Genomic DNA, 13,291 nt, shown 5'->3' with positions numbered 1-13,291 from the left:
ATGAACGCAAGTCAAAGTAGTACATTTCAAGACAGTTAGTTACTTTGGACATTTTGACACCATTGTTTTCTATCATGGTTTAACACTAAGCCGTATAAACACTTCTTTTAAATCACCACACTTTTGAGCAGAATAAACCCTGCACCTACCTTAGCTATTTTACATTATTGTACCCACTGACTCTGTGTGTGTGTGTGTGTGTGTGTGTGTGTGTGTGTGTGTGTGTGTGTGTGTGCTCCCTTTTTCACAAAGGTAACCCAGCCCAGCCCACCTCTCTCCACTACATGAGTCCCTACCAGCTGAATGCTTACGCTATGGCCCTGAAGGCAGTAGGAGAAATCATCCAGGACTATGACAGCGATAAGATGTTTCCCGCGCTGGGGTTCGGAGCCAAGCTGCCACCCGACGGACGGATCTCCCACGAGTTTGCCTTGGTACGAACAAGAGGGTTCAGGGCCAGGATGGATGGCAGGGAGCGTGTAAAACTTGGATATCTTCCCTGCATTGGGTTTTTAAACCATCCAATGTGACATCACATACCTCAAGATACTTCCAGTGCAACAAAAGAGGGTTTTTTTTTAAACAAAGAAATGTTCAACAGCGGATTGTATTCGTCGGATTATTCATTTTTGTTAATATCTTTATATTGATTGACTTTTTTTGCTGTTTTCAATGCAAAACACTGGTATATATATATAAAACCTCCATAAGCCTATTTGTTGCATCTGTTTCTCCTCAGTGCATCTGAAACTAATCATGCAGGTTAATGATGGTTTCCTCTCCTCTCCTTAATGTAGAATGGAAACCCTCAGAACCCCTACTGTACAGGTATCGACGGTGTGATGGAAGCCTACTACCAGAGTCTGAAGTCGGTTCAGCTCTATGGACCCACCAACTTTTCCCCTGTCATCAACCATGTGGCCAGGTAACACACACACACACACACACAGTTTTTTTGTGTGCATTTTAACAAATTTTTCCAACGTTCCTCATTAATCTCTACTCAAGTGAGTGGTTTCCTATGCATATTTTTCCCCACTCTTGTCTATTGTTTTTCAATTTTCATTCTACCACATGCACACTGTTTTACACTTGCATAACTGCTTACGTATATGTAATGAACTTCAAATCATTTGAGTATGCGTGAAAGAACACCGGGTACATTTTACTTTGCGATAGACACTCAGCAAGTGCTCTCAGGTTTTCTTTAATAGGCTCCATGCTGCAACTGTTGCCAAGTAGCTAACAAGAGTTTGAAGGTGAGAGAAGAACTAGAGACACAAACAGAGAATAAGTGACAGCTGATGACAAGTTTGTTTTTGTGTCTCTGCGTAGACGAGAACATGTGCTGCAGGAAAAGCCACACGGACTTGTGATCGAGACAAAGTTGGGAAATAAAAAAGACATTAAGGAACTATTCACGCAAGTGTGTAATTAAAGAGATGTACTCAAGTGAAGCCTCTCATCACGTTACTTCACATATTTAGAAAATCATTTACTGAAATCTTAATTGCGTAGTTACACATGAAGAGGCACTCTGAAGGGAAATGGTGAAAGAAGCCGTAATACAGATTTAGCCTGTAATGTAACCTGAAATACCCCTTCACCCTTTTCCTGACTCATGCGTTCCTTTGAGCTAACCCCGTGAATGAACGCCCCTCTTTGCTTTTGTCCACTCCTCGCTAACATGTTTTTTTTTTTTTTTAATGCACAAACAAATCACTAATCTTGATATTCATTCTATTGAAAGGTCCCGTATTGTGCTCATTTTGAAGTTCATACATATTTTAGGTTCCTACTACAACATTTTTACACGCTTTGACCTAGCTGTAGCAACACTTTCTACCTATATATAGTATAGTGGTGACATCACATCTGCACTACTAAACTTCATTAACTTTTGTTACAAGATTTAACTTGAAGAATCGTCCAAGTTTGATTAAAAACCAGACTAATCGGCACATATTCTACAAACTCGTCTTCCTAAACCTCATTCAAAACTTTTAAAACTAGTTGCAGAGACATGTAGCATCTTTCTGCAATTGTATTCCATTTTTGTCAACTTCAAGCCGGCTTATTGTATGTAACCAAGCACCGGCTGTTTTTATCCCCTCATCCCCCATCTGTAATCCCAGCCCCTACATCCCACCTCCACCTCCTCTCCTCAGTTTACCGATCGCCCATATATTACAGTAACCCCATGTTTCTCCTCTTCCTTTACTCCCACATGCATGTAGCTTAGTAACTATTCCCTTTACTCAGTGAGACACTTAAACACCAGTTATCACAAGGAGGGGAGGGGAGACAGACATAGATCTTACCTCCCTGTGCAGAAGGTGAAGCTGAAGTGACAAAAATAATCTCAGTGTGTAAATATCAGTAACAGTCGGTTCACGACTCACACAGGAGCGAAAGGTCACGCTCAGCATCAAAGCAGAAATTGAAAGCCGTATTGAGCTGAGGATCTATAGAATTGACTTAAAGAGAGATGCACAGAGAGAAGAACTTGACAGATTAAGATCCTCCAGAGTGGGTGGTAAGTGACATTTTATCAATGAGAAAAATCATTTTCAAAGGATGTGTAATGCCTCATTTCCACTTAACTACAGTGTTTATGTGTACTCTATTTAATTTGAGAACAAGCTGAGTACTTTAATTAAAAACACACAGAACGATGCCAAATATGCTCAATTAACGAATCATCATGGTAAACAAGACACAAGGATGGCAGCGCAGAAATAATGACAAAGATTGCTTTTCTGTGTTTTTGTGTGTAGGTATGCAGCTTCGGTGAAGGATGGCTCCCAGTACTTTGTGCTCCTCATCATCACAGATGGCGTCATCTCAGACATGGCCCAGACAAAAGAGTCTATTGTCAACGTAAGTGCATCTACTGTGGCTGTCAACACCTGACCCTGCACTCTGACACCCCTTAAAACAAAAGGGAAAAGATTGCCCTCACTTGACATATTTTTAGTTGGAGAAACATCAGCTGCATGTATAAATGGCTTTAAGTAGTAATATTAAAAATAACTAGACTTGTACTTAAAGTACTGGTCTGGAGCAATCAGAAAGTCCACAGCATTGCTGAATAAGGTTTAAACAGGTGGTTTGACGTGAGCTTGTTGGTATGCTTGGCCAGGCTCAGTGCCAGCATCAGATCCCGCCTTGCATCACGAGGACTGTTGAGTCTGCGTCATTTTGCACCTCATTGACCAGCGATGAAGTGTCTCTTATCTTAAGTACTGTTCTCTCAAAACTTAAAAGGCAAACATACATTGAATGTACTTAGTAATTTTGTAAAATATGTAATTAGTCAGGGATTGAATTATCCCTAACTAATTAAACGTCATTCATGTAGCAGTTTTTGTACAAAAAGATGCAACACAATGTTCCTTACTAAAGATAGAACATGAAAGGATGGATGCCGGGTGCCTGCTTATATCCTTTATACTGCATATAAAGGATTACTCCTCGACACAGCGGCCGTGGGTTTGACTCCAACCTGAGGTCCTTTACTGCTCTCTCTCCCCTTTCAAGTCTAAGCTGTCCAAATAAAGGCATAAAATGCCCCAAAAAAAAAATTTTAAACAAAGAAGGCAAATGAATTAAGCGAGAGATGATGGCATTAAGACAGCTGCTGATTTATTTAAAACCTCTAGTATTCTGTATGGCTGATTGTTTGTGTGTAGATAATTGTGACATTTTCTATATGAATTCAAAAGTATATTTTTTTTTTTCATTTTGTGTGAATGCTGTAAAAAGATAGCAACAAATAAATCACAAAAACAGTGTTTCCATCAAAGCAGACATTTCACCAAAAAGAAATTTCCTCATGGAAAGCATTTGCAATAAATGCCACACTCATACAGCACGTATAGTAATTTTTTATGTAGTATTTCATAATGCATAGTTGCTTAAATATAAAACCATGGAAACATGTGAGCAAATGATTAGTAACTGTCATGGGGAAAACTTGTTACATTTGGGCAAAAAAATGTGTCCCCTAAATCTTTGTCATCATTACTTGTTTTGCTCCTGGAAGCAAAAATCTGTCTTTGAATGACAGCTGATGACAGCTGTGCCATTAGTTTCCTCATTAGGCTGCGAGGCGAATCCCTGTCAGCTTATAGATGTATTGACTATGGAGTTACTACACGGAGAAAAGGCACATATTGTTGGCCGTACTAACAGATAATGTAAATCTACCAGAGACATGCAGCACAAACGTCTCAGAGTATACGTGAATACAAGGTGTCGTTCTGTTGTTTGGTATTGACACATATTTTTACTCGTCTCTGCGTATCCATCCTTCCTTGCAATGGCAACAGAAACATGACGTGACTGGGGGAGCTGTGCCGGCCTCACTTTTGACAGCATGTTATTCCCCCTCCGTCCGTCCTCTCCATCACTGTCAAGTCACAGCATGCTCCAGAGGAAAGCCAGAGCACCATGTAGAATGCAAAACAAAGTGAACAGTGAACGGCAGCCGTTTTTGGGAAGGCAGTGATCCATCTCAGACCTTTGAAGGCAGAGGAGAAGAGGAGAGGAGAGGTTGAGAAGAGCGAGACGAGAAAGAGAAAATGAGGCTGAGAGAGGAGAAGGAGGTGGCAGAGATGAGGGGACGGGGACGGGGAGGGGGGGGTGAAGAGAGCAAAGGGCAGTGGAGACGTGAAGAAGACCTTTACCTAGGGGAGCGTAAAAATACACGAGATTTTTTGATAAGATCATCTATTGCTCTGCTGCCTGAGGTCAACCCATTACTCAAAATATTCCATACACACACGCACGCACGCACGCACGCACACACACACGCACACACGCAAACAAACAAACAAACAAACAAACACACATACATAAACTGCTGGCCCTCTCTTTCGAATGCCCGCTCCGTGACACCTAACGCACATTACACACACACATACACACACACAAACACAAACACACACACACACACACAAACACGTCATTTATAAGCTGTCAGCGAATCCAGGCCATGTTGATTCTCTCGTCTCTAATATTACCCACACAGCGCTGCAGGAGGTGCTGTAGGAAACCCACATGTTTACACATACTGTATACATGGCAAGACATGAACACAACATCATGATCTGTGAATGCTTTGGTAACCGCTGATCCTGAAATACAGTATCATGTATCTTTTTATCCTATTAACGACTCACATGAGCAGACAAACCCAGTTTTCACGAAAGAAGATTTTTACCAAAAATGTTGACATGTATCAAATATTCATTGTTCCTCTCCTCTCCTGCAGGCCGCCTGTCTGCCAATGTCAATCATCATCGTGGGGGTGGGTCCCGCAGAATTTGATGGTAAGTCAACAAGAACTTGTGAGTAATATTTATATGTAATACATTTCTTTGTCCACTCTGTAGAATCTGGGTTCTGGACAAACTCAGCTCTATTTATGAGTTGCTGGTCCTGCTTTTGTATTTTGCGTTTTGCATACTTTTATTGGCACTTTGCAGGTCTTTTTTTATTGTTTTTATTTGATAACAGCAAGAAATAATGTGTGTATTTTATTTTACTTCTCCTCAGCAATGGTTGAGTTGGATGGCGATGAAATCAGAATCTCATCCAGAGGAAGATATGCTGAGAGGGACATTGTCCAGGTACACAATCATTTCTTTCCCCTAAACCATTAAACCATTCCCCCGCTGCTGTTTTATTGTTCTCTTATGGAAAATCAGTTTTGACTGTAATCCAAAATTAAAAACCACATCCAAGATTACAAATGAGCTCTGCCTCTTGGCCACCTATATCAGTAGTGTCAAACTCACACTGGAAAATGAGAATCACATCAAGGGCTTGAAGTATAGTTTATTTAGATGCTTTTATTTTGAAAAAGTCAAATATCTTTTATTATCGCATTATTGCATGTCTTATAAAGTCCTCTAACTTACAGTTTGGTCAACATAAAACCCTAAAAGAAAGTCAGCAAAAAAGTTCCTTAGCCATCATAGAAAAAAAGCGACAAAAACAACAACAAAAATTTGAAAAGAGCACCAAAAACTTCAGAAAAAGCAAAAAAAGGTGCGAGGGGCCGGATTTGGCCCACAGGCCTTGAGTTTGACACATGTGACCTAAATCCTTCATCGTCACTTTTTTCTGATTTTATCCCTAAAGATTTATTTTTAATAGGATACTAAATTTGAGAACCACTAGCAGTAAAATATCAAGGCCAGATTAACCAACTACACGACACTGGGGTAAATATTAGTTCCTAAGCCCTTATTAACTCTGCGTTCCGCCCTTTTCTCTGTGAAATGTTTACATTTTGTCTGTACTGGGAGACTTCCTGTCCACAGGTTTGCTCCATGGTAATTTACCTAAACACAATTACTTAGGAATATGCAACTTTGAAGCACAAAACTAAGATAATGGTGGTCTTTAAACTAGATCAATACAAGGTATTTTTTTAAATCCTATTTAGTGGTGCATATTCCCAAACAAAGTTGGACAAGTGGACACACAATAAGCCTGGAGCGTTTGGGGTCCCTGGGGTATTGGAGCCCCAGGGCAGAATCAAAACTTCAGTGACATGTTGGATATTGGAAAATGTTTGACACCATCAGGAAGACATTTTCCCAAAAAAAAAAAAAATTTAAAACTTTGCAAAAGGATTTGTGTGCAAACCTGTTCTAAAATAGACTGGGTAAACCCAGCTGGAAACCTGTACGTTTATCTATCCTGCTTCCGTTACAATTTTGCGGGGTTTAAAAAAAACTGGCTTATCCCCGTGGTGCGCTATTGGCGGGTTTAACACGATGACGATAGAGAAGCGACCAAGCAGCTTCTTGTTTACAATTCAACATGGCGGCCACCAAAGCGCAGCAACCCCTTGATGCCGCTGTCGCTGCTACGTCACCCGGATCGTTGGTCTGATTGGTTGAAGGACTATCCAGTTGCGTACAGAATAATTTGAACTGTGCCCATTGATCACGCCTCTGTGCAATAGAAAATACAGAGCAGACTACCCAGACTAATGTTCAATTTTAAAAGATTGAGCTTGGTCTGGTGATAGCCAGACTAGTTCTAAAGGTGAGTGGCTAAAAAACACCTGAGTCCTGTCCAGACTGTTCCAACTCCTTCTCCATGCAGACAGTCACCTGGCCACCTCAAACCCACAGCACACCAGATAGCAAGATGGACACACAAATGCACCACACACATACACGCAGAGAGATAATGGTCATGCTCCCCAGTATCTGCGGAGAGTCTGCCAAATCTCTGTCTCTCTGTATCGTTCTCATTAAAGTGGATGAGCAGAGACCCTGAGCTGGAACCCCGGCAGTCAGTCACACAGAGGGGACTTTCTCACCAAGCTGCTACAACTTAGCCTTATCAGAAGCCACCTTTTTACTTCCTTTTCTTCCCAAGTGAAGTTTGGGATATAAAGTAGATCCCTACTGACTGGAAAACAGCCACAGAGACAATGAAAAAACACATGGCATTGGAAAATACAAGAGTGCTGGGATTGGCTGCACATAATCTTAACTATATTTAGTTTATCGTCATTCCTTCAGCCTGTCAATCATCCGTATTCATTCCTTTTGTAGGTGCTTTTTATTTGTATCCTTGTTTGTATCGCTGTAAGGGATCAGCCCACGATGACAAGTGTTACTTCTCAGACTCATGTCATTCCCTTGCATCAAAGGAAAGAGAATAAATGCAAACATACAGAGTGAGGATTTTTTGTTGTTGTGACATAGCAGAGTCACATTTTCCTCCTCTGTGACCTTTATACCCCCGCTGTCATAACTCGCTCGCTCACACCCTCCGTCAGCCCACGTCGGCGAGGGAGGCGCGCTCGTTAGTTGGCTTTTTAACAAGCTGAAGTACACACACACACACACACACACACACACAATACACATGCATGCAGAAAAAAAACCTGGAGATGGTGTAAAACTAAGTTTCAGTAGTGGAACATAACACCAGTTCTGCCTACAGCCTCTCATTATCAGCCAGCTAATAACCCCTCGTGAGTTACATTTTGCAGTGAGGGTTTCCAGCACAAACTGGCCTCTCATCTGATCTTGTGATTGTAGGTTACAACAGCTCATTAAGTAAATGTTATCCGTCATCATTTAGTTCAGCGATATCATCCATGTAAGACTACATGGTTTATGTGGTTTATGACACGTGAAATATGTCGGCATTTATTTCATCGCAGCAGGTGGATTGGCATTGCAAAGGAGGCAGCAGTCTTTAGATGTAAATAATGAGTCACAGCAGAGCGGCCTGATCCATCTGTCCGGGGGTTCCTGAGCAAAACATTGAAACACTAAAAAGTCAGACAGGTGCAACCCAAGGTATTATCCACCTTTTTGTATGTGTGACAAATGGCAGAAAGCCACTAATAGATTCCTGACTGACCAGTTCTTGACTTTGCTATTGTGAATAGTAGCAAGTGCTGAACCCCTTATTTGAACCTGCATATTTTCTGCCTAATATTTAATGTTGGACGTTTGCTCGAGCTAACTAGGTCCTGGTATGTAGCTGCTGGCTGTTCAATTTCACACACCAGCAGCCCCAAATGGCATCAGCGAGCTCTTACACCTAATATTCTCAGTAAAAACATCATATCACAAATTTTCCCATTTATTTAATAGCTCATAAAAAAGAACATTAACAGATCAATATAAATAATAACAGAATATGCAAGGGAGGCTTATCAAGGGTCTCATCAAGTTGTAACAAAAAATAAAATAAAATAAACTTAATCAAAACAAATACAAGCATAGCCATTTTTCAGTAACATAAAGTCACACAGATAGGAAAAGTCATATTCATCTAAATAAAACATAAACTAGTAACTCCATGAAAATAAAAGAACAAAGACTAACTAGCCTATATGCCGAATGTTGTGTGATTATCTAAGAAGATAGATTAAATGGTTTTATAAGACTGACAGAGACTGACCTGGGCGTTGATTAATGCTGTTCCACAGTATGGGTCCTGAATAATTGACATCCCGGTTTTAACAAGATCCTCATCTCAGTGACGTTAGGGATCAGATATTTTTTTTCTTTTTTTGCGTGCTGTTTAGGAGAAAGTTGTGGCATTCACTACCTCCTGTTCACCAGACAACCACACACCAGAGATTCATTTCCAAAAATAGGGCCAATCTGCAGCGTCTCAATTAGGAGAGAATCTCTTCTCTGTCTTGCAGTCCAGAAGAGCTCCTTCCTCTTAAAACGGCGAGGATGAATTATGTTATATCATTTGAATTTTTTTGTCTTTCTTCTTTTTCTTCATCCGCCCCACTTTTTTATACATTATTACATACATTTCACCCTCATCCCTCTGCTCATAATCTGACTTCTAATCTCTGTTCTTTTTCTTTTCACCTTTTTACTGCCCTCTTCACCTCCGTGGCTGTCCTCATTTTCCCTCTCTTTGCTAAACCAAACTCATCATTTCCCCTCAATATTTGCACTTCTATCTTCTATCTTGACTCCAAGTCGAGTCACGAGTCCAGAGAATAGCAACTTGAGTCGGACGCGAGTACTCCGTCACTGAAATATGCACTTGATGACCACACCCGTAATATTCTGCTTAAAGTTTGGTTGCTGAAGTGTAAACTTCACCTTGTCACTTCAACCCCCCCTTTCTTCTTCCCTCCCGTCCCTTTCAGTTTGTCCCATTCAGGGACTACATCGACCGGACGGGGAACCACATTCTGAGCATGGCGCGGCTCGCCAAAGACGTCTTGGCCGAGATCCCTGACCAGTTCCTCTCCTACATGAGGACCCGCGGGATCAAGCCGTCGCCAGCGCCGCCTCCCTACACGCCGCCTCCCTACACACCGCCAGGGCAACCCATCCAAACCCAGATATGAGGAGCCGGAGGGAGAAAGGAGTCAGGGGTTAAGCTGAACTTCACGCGCAAAATACTTCCACATCCCTGAAGCTGCTCTCCATGCCTTGTCGTCGTGGATCACGGTGGTCTTTCTCGTGTGTTCAGAAGGCTGCATGTCGAGCCAGGAGAGTGTCGCTTTTGAGGACAGGAAAAGCCAATGAGAGTCTGTTTACTTCCACTGTCAAGCATTCCTGTTACTGTCTGGAATTTATTTATTTTTCGCTTGGGGAAACCTGGAAAGGCCTCGGAGAGAGTACGGAAAGTCTGAATTCCTAGCAGGGAGGAAATGAAGGAATGAAAGAGGAAATGGACAGCTTTGGAAACATTGATAAGAGAATGTGTTCAGACAAAACAAAGGAATCACTTGATTTTAAATGAACTTTTTCTGTAAATAACCGGACATATTTAACTTCTTCTTTCTCTTTCTCTCTCCAATCACTCATTGTTTACAGTAAACGCTAACAAAGATTTTTACTGTTGATACTTTTATATACACATAGTTTCATCAATATGAAGCGACCTCTCTCTCTCTCTCTCTCTCTCTCTCTCTCTCTCTCTCTCTTTTTATCCCTCTCTTTTCTCTCTCTCTCTCTCTCTCTCTCTCTCTCTCTCTCTCTCTCTCCCTGGCATGTGTGTCAGGTAGCAGCAGTGCAGGTCCTGGTAGCCCTTCTGTACCGTACCGTGCTGTACCGTACCGTACTGTATTCTGATGTTTGTATTAACCTTTTGCATGAGTGTAGCCTCAGTCAAATGCATGCATATAGTGGCCCTGCACTACCTCTTCTATCCATCTGTCTGTCTGTATGTCTGTCTGTCTGTGGGGGGTGAGTGTCTGTCTGCTTATATCTCCATTCGTCACTTCACCCTCTGTCTGTCTGTCTGCACTGCTCTCAGGCCTGAGAAATCTGTCGATCTGTCTCCCTGTCGCAGCTTTTCTTCCCCTCTCTCTCTCTCTCTCTCTCTTTCTCTCTCTCTCTCTCTCTCTCCCTACCTCCCTCTCCTGTCTTTTATGACTCTGTCACTTTTACTAGCTGTCCTTCCATTCAACCTTTTTTTTGAGAGTTCTAATACACGAGCTGAATAGAAAATGCATAATTCTTATGCTCATCAGAACAGGGAAGGGTTATTACAGAATGTCATGAACAGCAATGGAATTTCCTTTGTTTAGTTTGGTTCACTTGACATTTTGAAATGTAAAATATCTGCTCTACCCTGCTTCCCAGAGAAGTTGTAGTCCTGTATAAGGTGTACATCTTCAAAAAGCCAGTATGTGCATTACTATTATTATTATTTCCAAGTGCATTTCTTGTTTTTGAGTCATGTTAGCGGCATGGCTCTTGGGATGGCAGTGTCGGTCAGTCGGTCAGTTGGTCGGTCCGCCACTTTGGTCCAGACTGAAAATGTTAACAATTATTGGATGGATTGCCATGAAATTAGGTAAAGAAATATCTGTGTTCCCCTCAGGATGAATTGTAATAACTTTGGTTGTTCTCTGATTTTTAACCCACCCGCGCCATCATCAGGTCAACATTTTAATTTCATCCAATACTTAAGCTAAGCTTAATACTAAGCTAAGATTGGTAAACATTATACAGGACCTGCTAAACAGCATGTTAACATTGCCACTGGGAGCATGTTAGCATGCTGAGGTTCGAGTTCATCCTCTCAGAGCCACTGGCATGACTGTATAGAAATATGAACTATGGCCCACATTAGCAAACATTTAAAAACAAAGTTTTACATCTTAAATGCCAATTTGTTTGCTCGAACCAATATGATGAAGATTCAAATCTTCTGTTTTCCAGTATTTCATATTTTTGCATAGCATTTATTTGACTTCTGAATGGAAGCATAGCTACTCTCTCTCTCTCTCTCTCTCTCTCTCTCTCTCTCTCTCTCTGTTCTCCTCCAAACTGCCTTGGCAATATGATGCCCACGTGCCCAGGGGTTTTGTCTCATTGTGTTGTCTAACACCACATCCCCGCCCCATGTTTAAAGCGACAGCAGCTGCTCTCAAACGAAATACAGTTTGAGCATAAAGAGCCCAGTGGTCAAAAATGCAGAGGAAAACACACTTTCCCTATGTTGGCTTTTTGTTTCATTTAAAAAATTTTGGGTTTGTACTTTTTATTGCACCTTTAGCTTTGATATAGCTTTTTATATGTTTGTTTTTATGATGTGTAAACGGATGATTTGTGTGATTCCCGTCGGTGCCCGAGGATGTCCGACAAGTTCCCAATGTACCATTGTTTCTAAACGACGTCTCGTTAAGAAAGAGTTCAGTTTTTGTCATGAATGTGGAAGGATTGTTCAGTGTTGTGATGAAGGAGTGTTCCAGTGATGAAGGTTGAGTGCATGTGTTAAATGTGAATGAGATGTGTGTCTTTTAAAACATTATATGAAATGTTTAAACAGTCTTACAAAAAGTGGGAATGCAGGAACATTTATCGGATCATGAGTGAATCACATTGCAGCACCAACGATGTGAACGGTTTTTTTTACGCATCACAGTGATTTTGTTGTATCAACACCCTGAAGTAGTCTTAAAATTATGGCACAAACATTATTAGCATTATTATTATTTTGTATGAATAACTGGGACGCTAATGCCCACCACATCATCGGCTGACTTTCTTACTCTGATGTCTTATACATAGAAGACTTTTTAATGAAATCATGATGTATCCTCAACCCAGCACCATTTACACACACAAAAACAAACGTGTCTTTGATATAGAATATATGTGCTGAGTTGCCGCTATTGGCTGCACTAAGGTCTCCACACACTGCGTACATTTTCAGGTGATCCAACAAGAGTTTCTAGATTTTTTTGGCTTAAAGTATTCAACGGATTATAGTCTTTGCTACACTTTTCTACACTCTCTGGCTATTCCCGGCAGTAAAATGTTTCCTTGTGGCCCAAAGGTGGGGAAAAAAAGACACTTGCAACCCAGATGTCTTATAAACACAGTGGAGTGACCGAACATGATTATTTGTAACCGACATTTTCTGCACAATTTGTTTTGAATATCTAACATTGCTGCCTTGTCTAGTTGCTTGATATTCCTTAGTTCATCTTTGTTTTCTCACAAAATCCTTCCTGTATTGTGTGTGTGTGTGTGTGTGTGTGTGTGTGTGTGTGTGTGTGTGTGTGTGTGTGTGTGTGTGTGTGTGTGTGTGTGTGTGTGTGTGTGTGTGTGTGTGTGTGTGTGTGTGTGTGTGTTTGCTTAGCCGCCCGGTGGTGTTGCACTCCTGCAGCCACCCACTGCGTTCAAAGCGTAGCTGGACACATCATTAGGACTGCAGGTCAAAATAAGGAGCTCATTACTGCCTCAGCAGATATACTGTAAAACTCACATCTCATTCTGTAAGAGATCCATCACTGCGGGGGTCAGAGAAGGGATTA

The 13,291-nt window shown here is 41.3% G+C and overlaps 1 protein-coding gene across 1 annotated transcript in view; it reads left to right on the top strand.

The window, feature by feature from the left end:
• Positions 1–10,458, top strand: part of LOC114550380 (copine-8) — an 87,563-nt gene extending 77,105 nt beyond the window's left edge. The window contains exons 15-20 of the mRNA XM_028571103.1: positions 253–434; positions 798–925; positions 2,778–2,880; positions 5,276–5,333; positions 5,560–5,633; positions 9,662–10,458. Of these exons, the coding sequence (XP_028426904.1) occupies positions 253–434; positions 798–925; positions 2,778–2,880; positions 5,276–5,333; positions 5,560–5,633; positions 9,662–9,865 (749 nt within the window). The 3' untranslated portion in view covers positions 9,866–10,458. The remainder of the gene's footprint in view (positions 1–252; positions 435–797; positions 926–2,777; positions 2,881–5,275; positions 5,334–5,559; positions 5,634–9,661) is intronic.
• Positions 10,459–13,291: the final 2,833 nt, after the last annotated feature.

This window comes from Perca flavescens, chromosome 23, assembly GCF_004354835.1.
Source record: "Perca flavescens isolate YP-PL-M2 chromosome 23, PFLA_1.0, whole genome shotgun sequence".
NCBI classification, from domain to species: domain Eukaryota; kingdom Metazoa; phylum Chordata; class Actinopteri; order Perciformes; family Percidae; genus Perca; species Perca flavescens.
The sequence above is the reverse complement of the archived record's forward strand: the minus strand, read 5'-3'. Positions and strand labels throughout refer to the sequence as shown.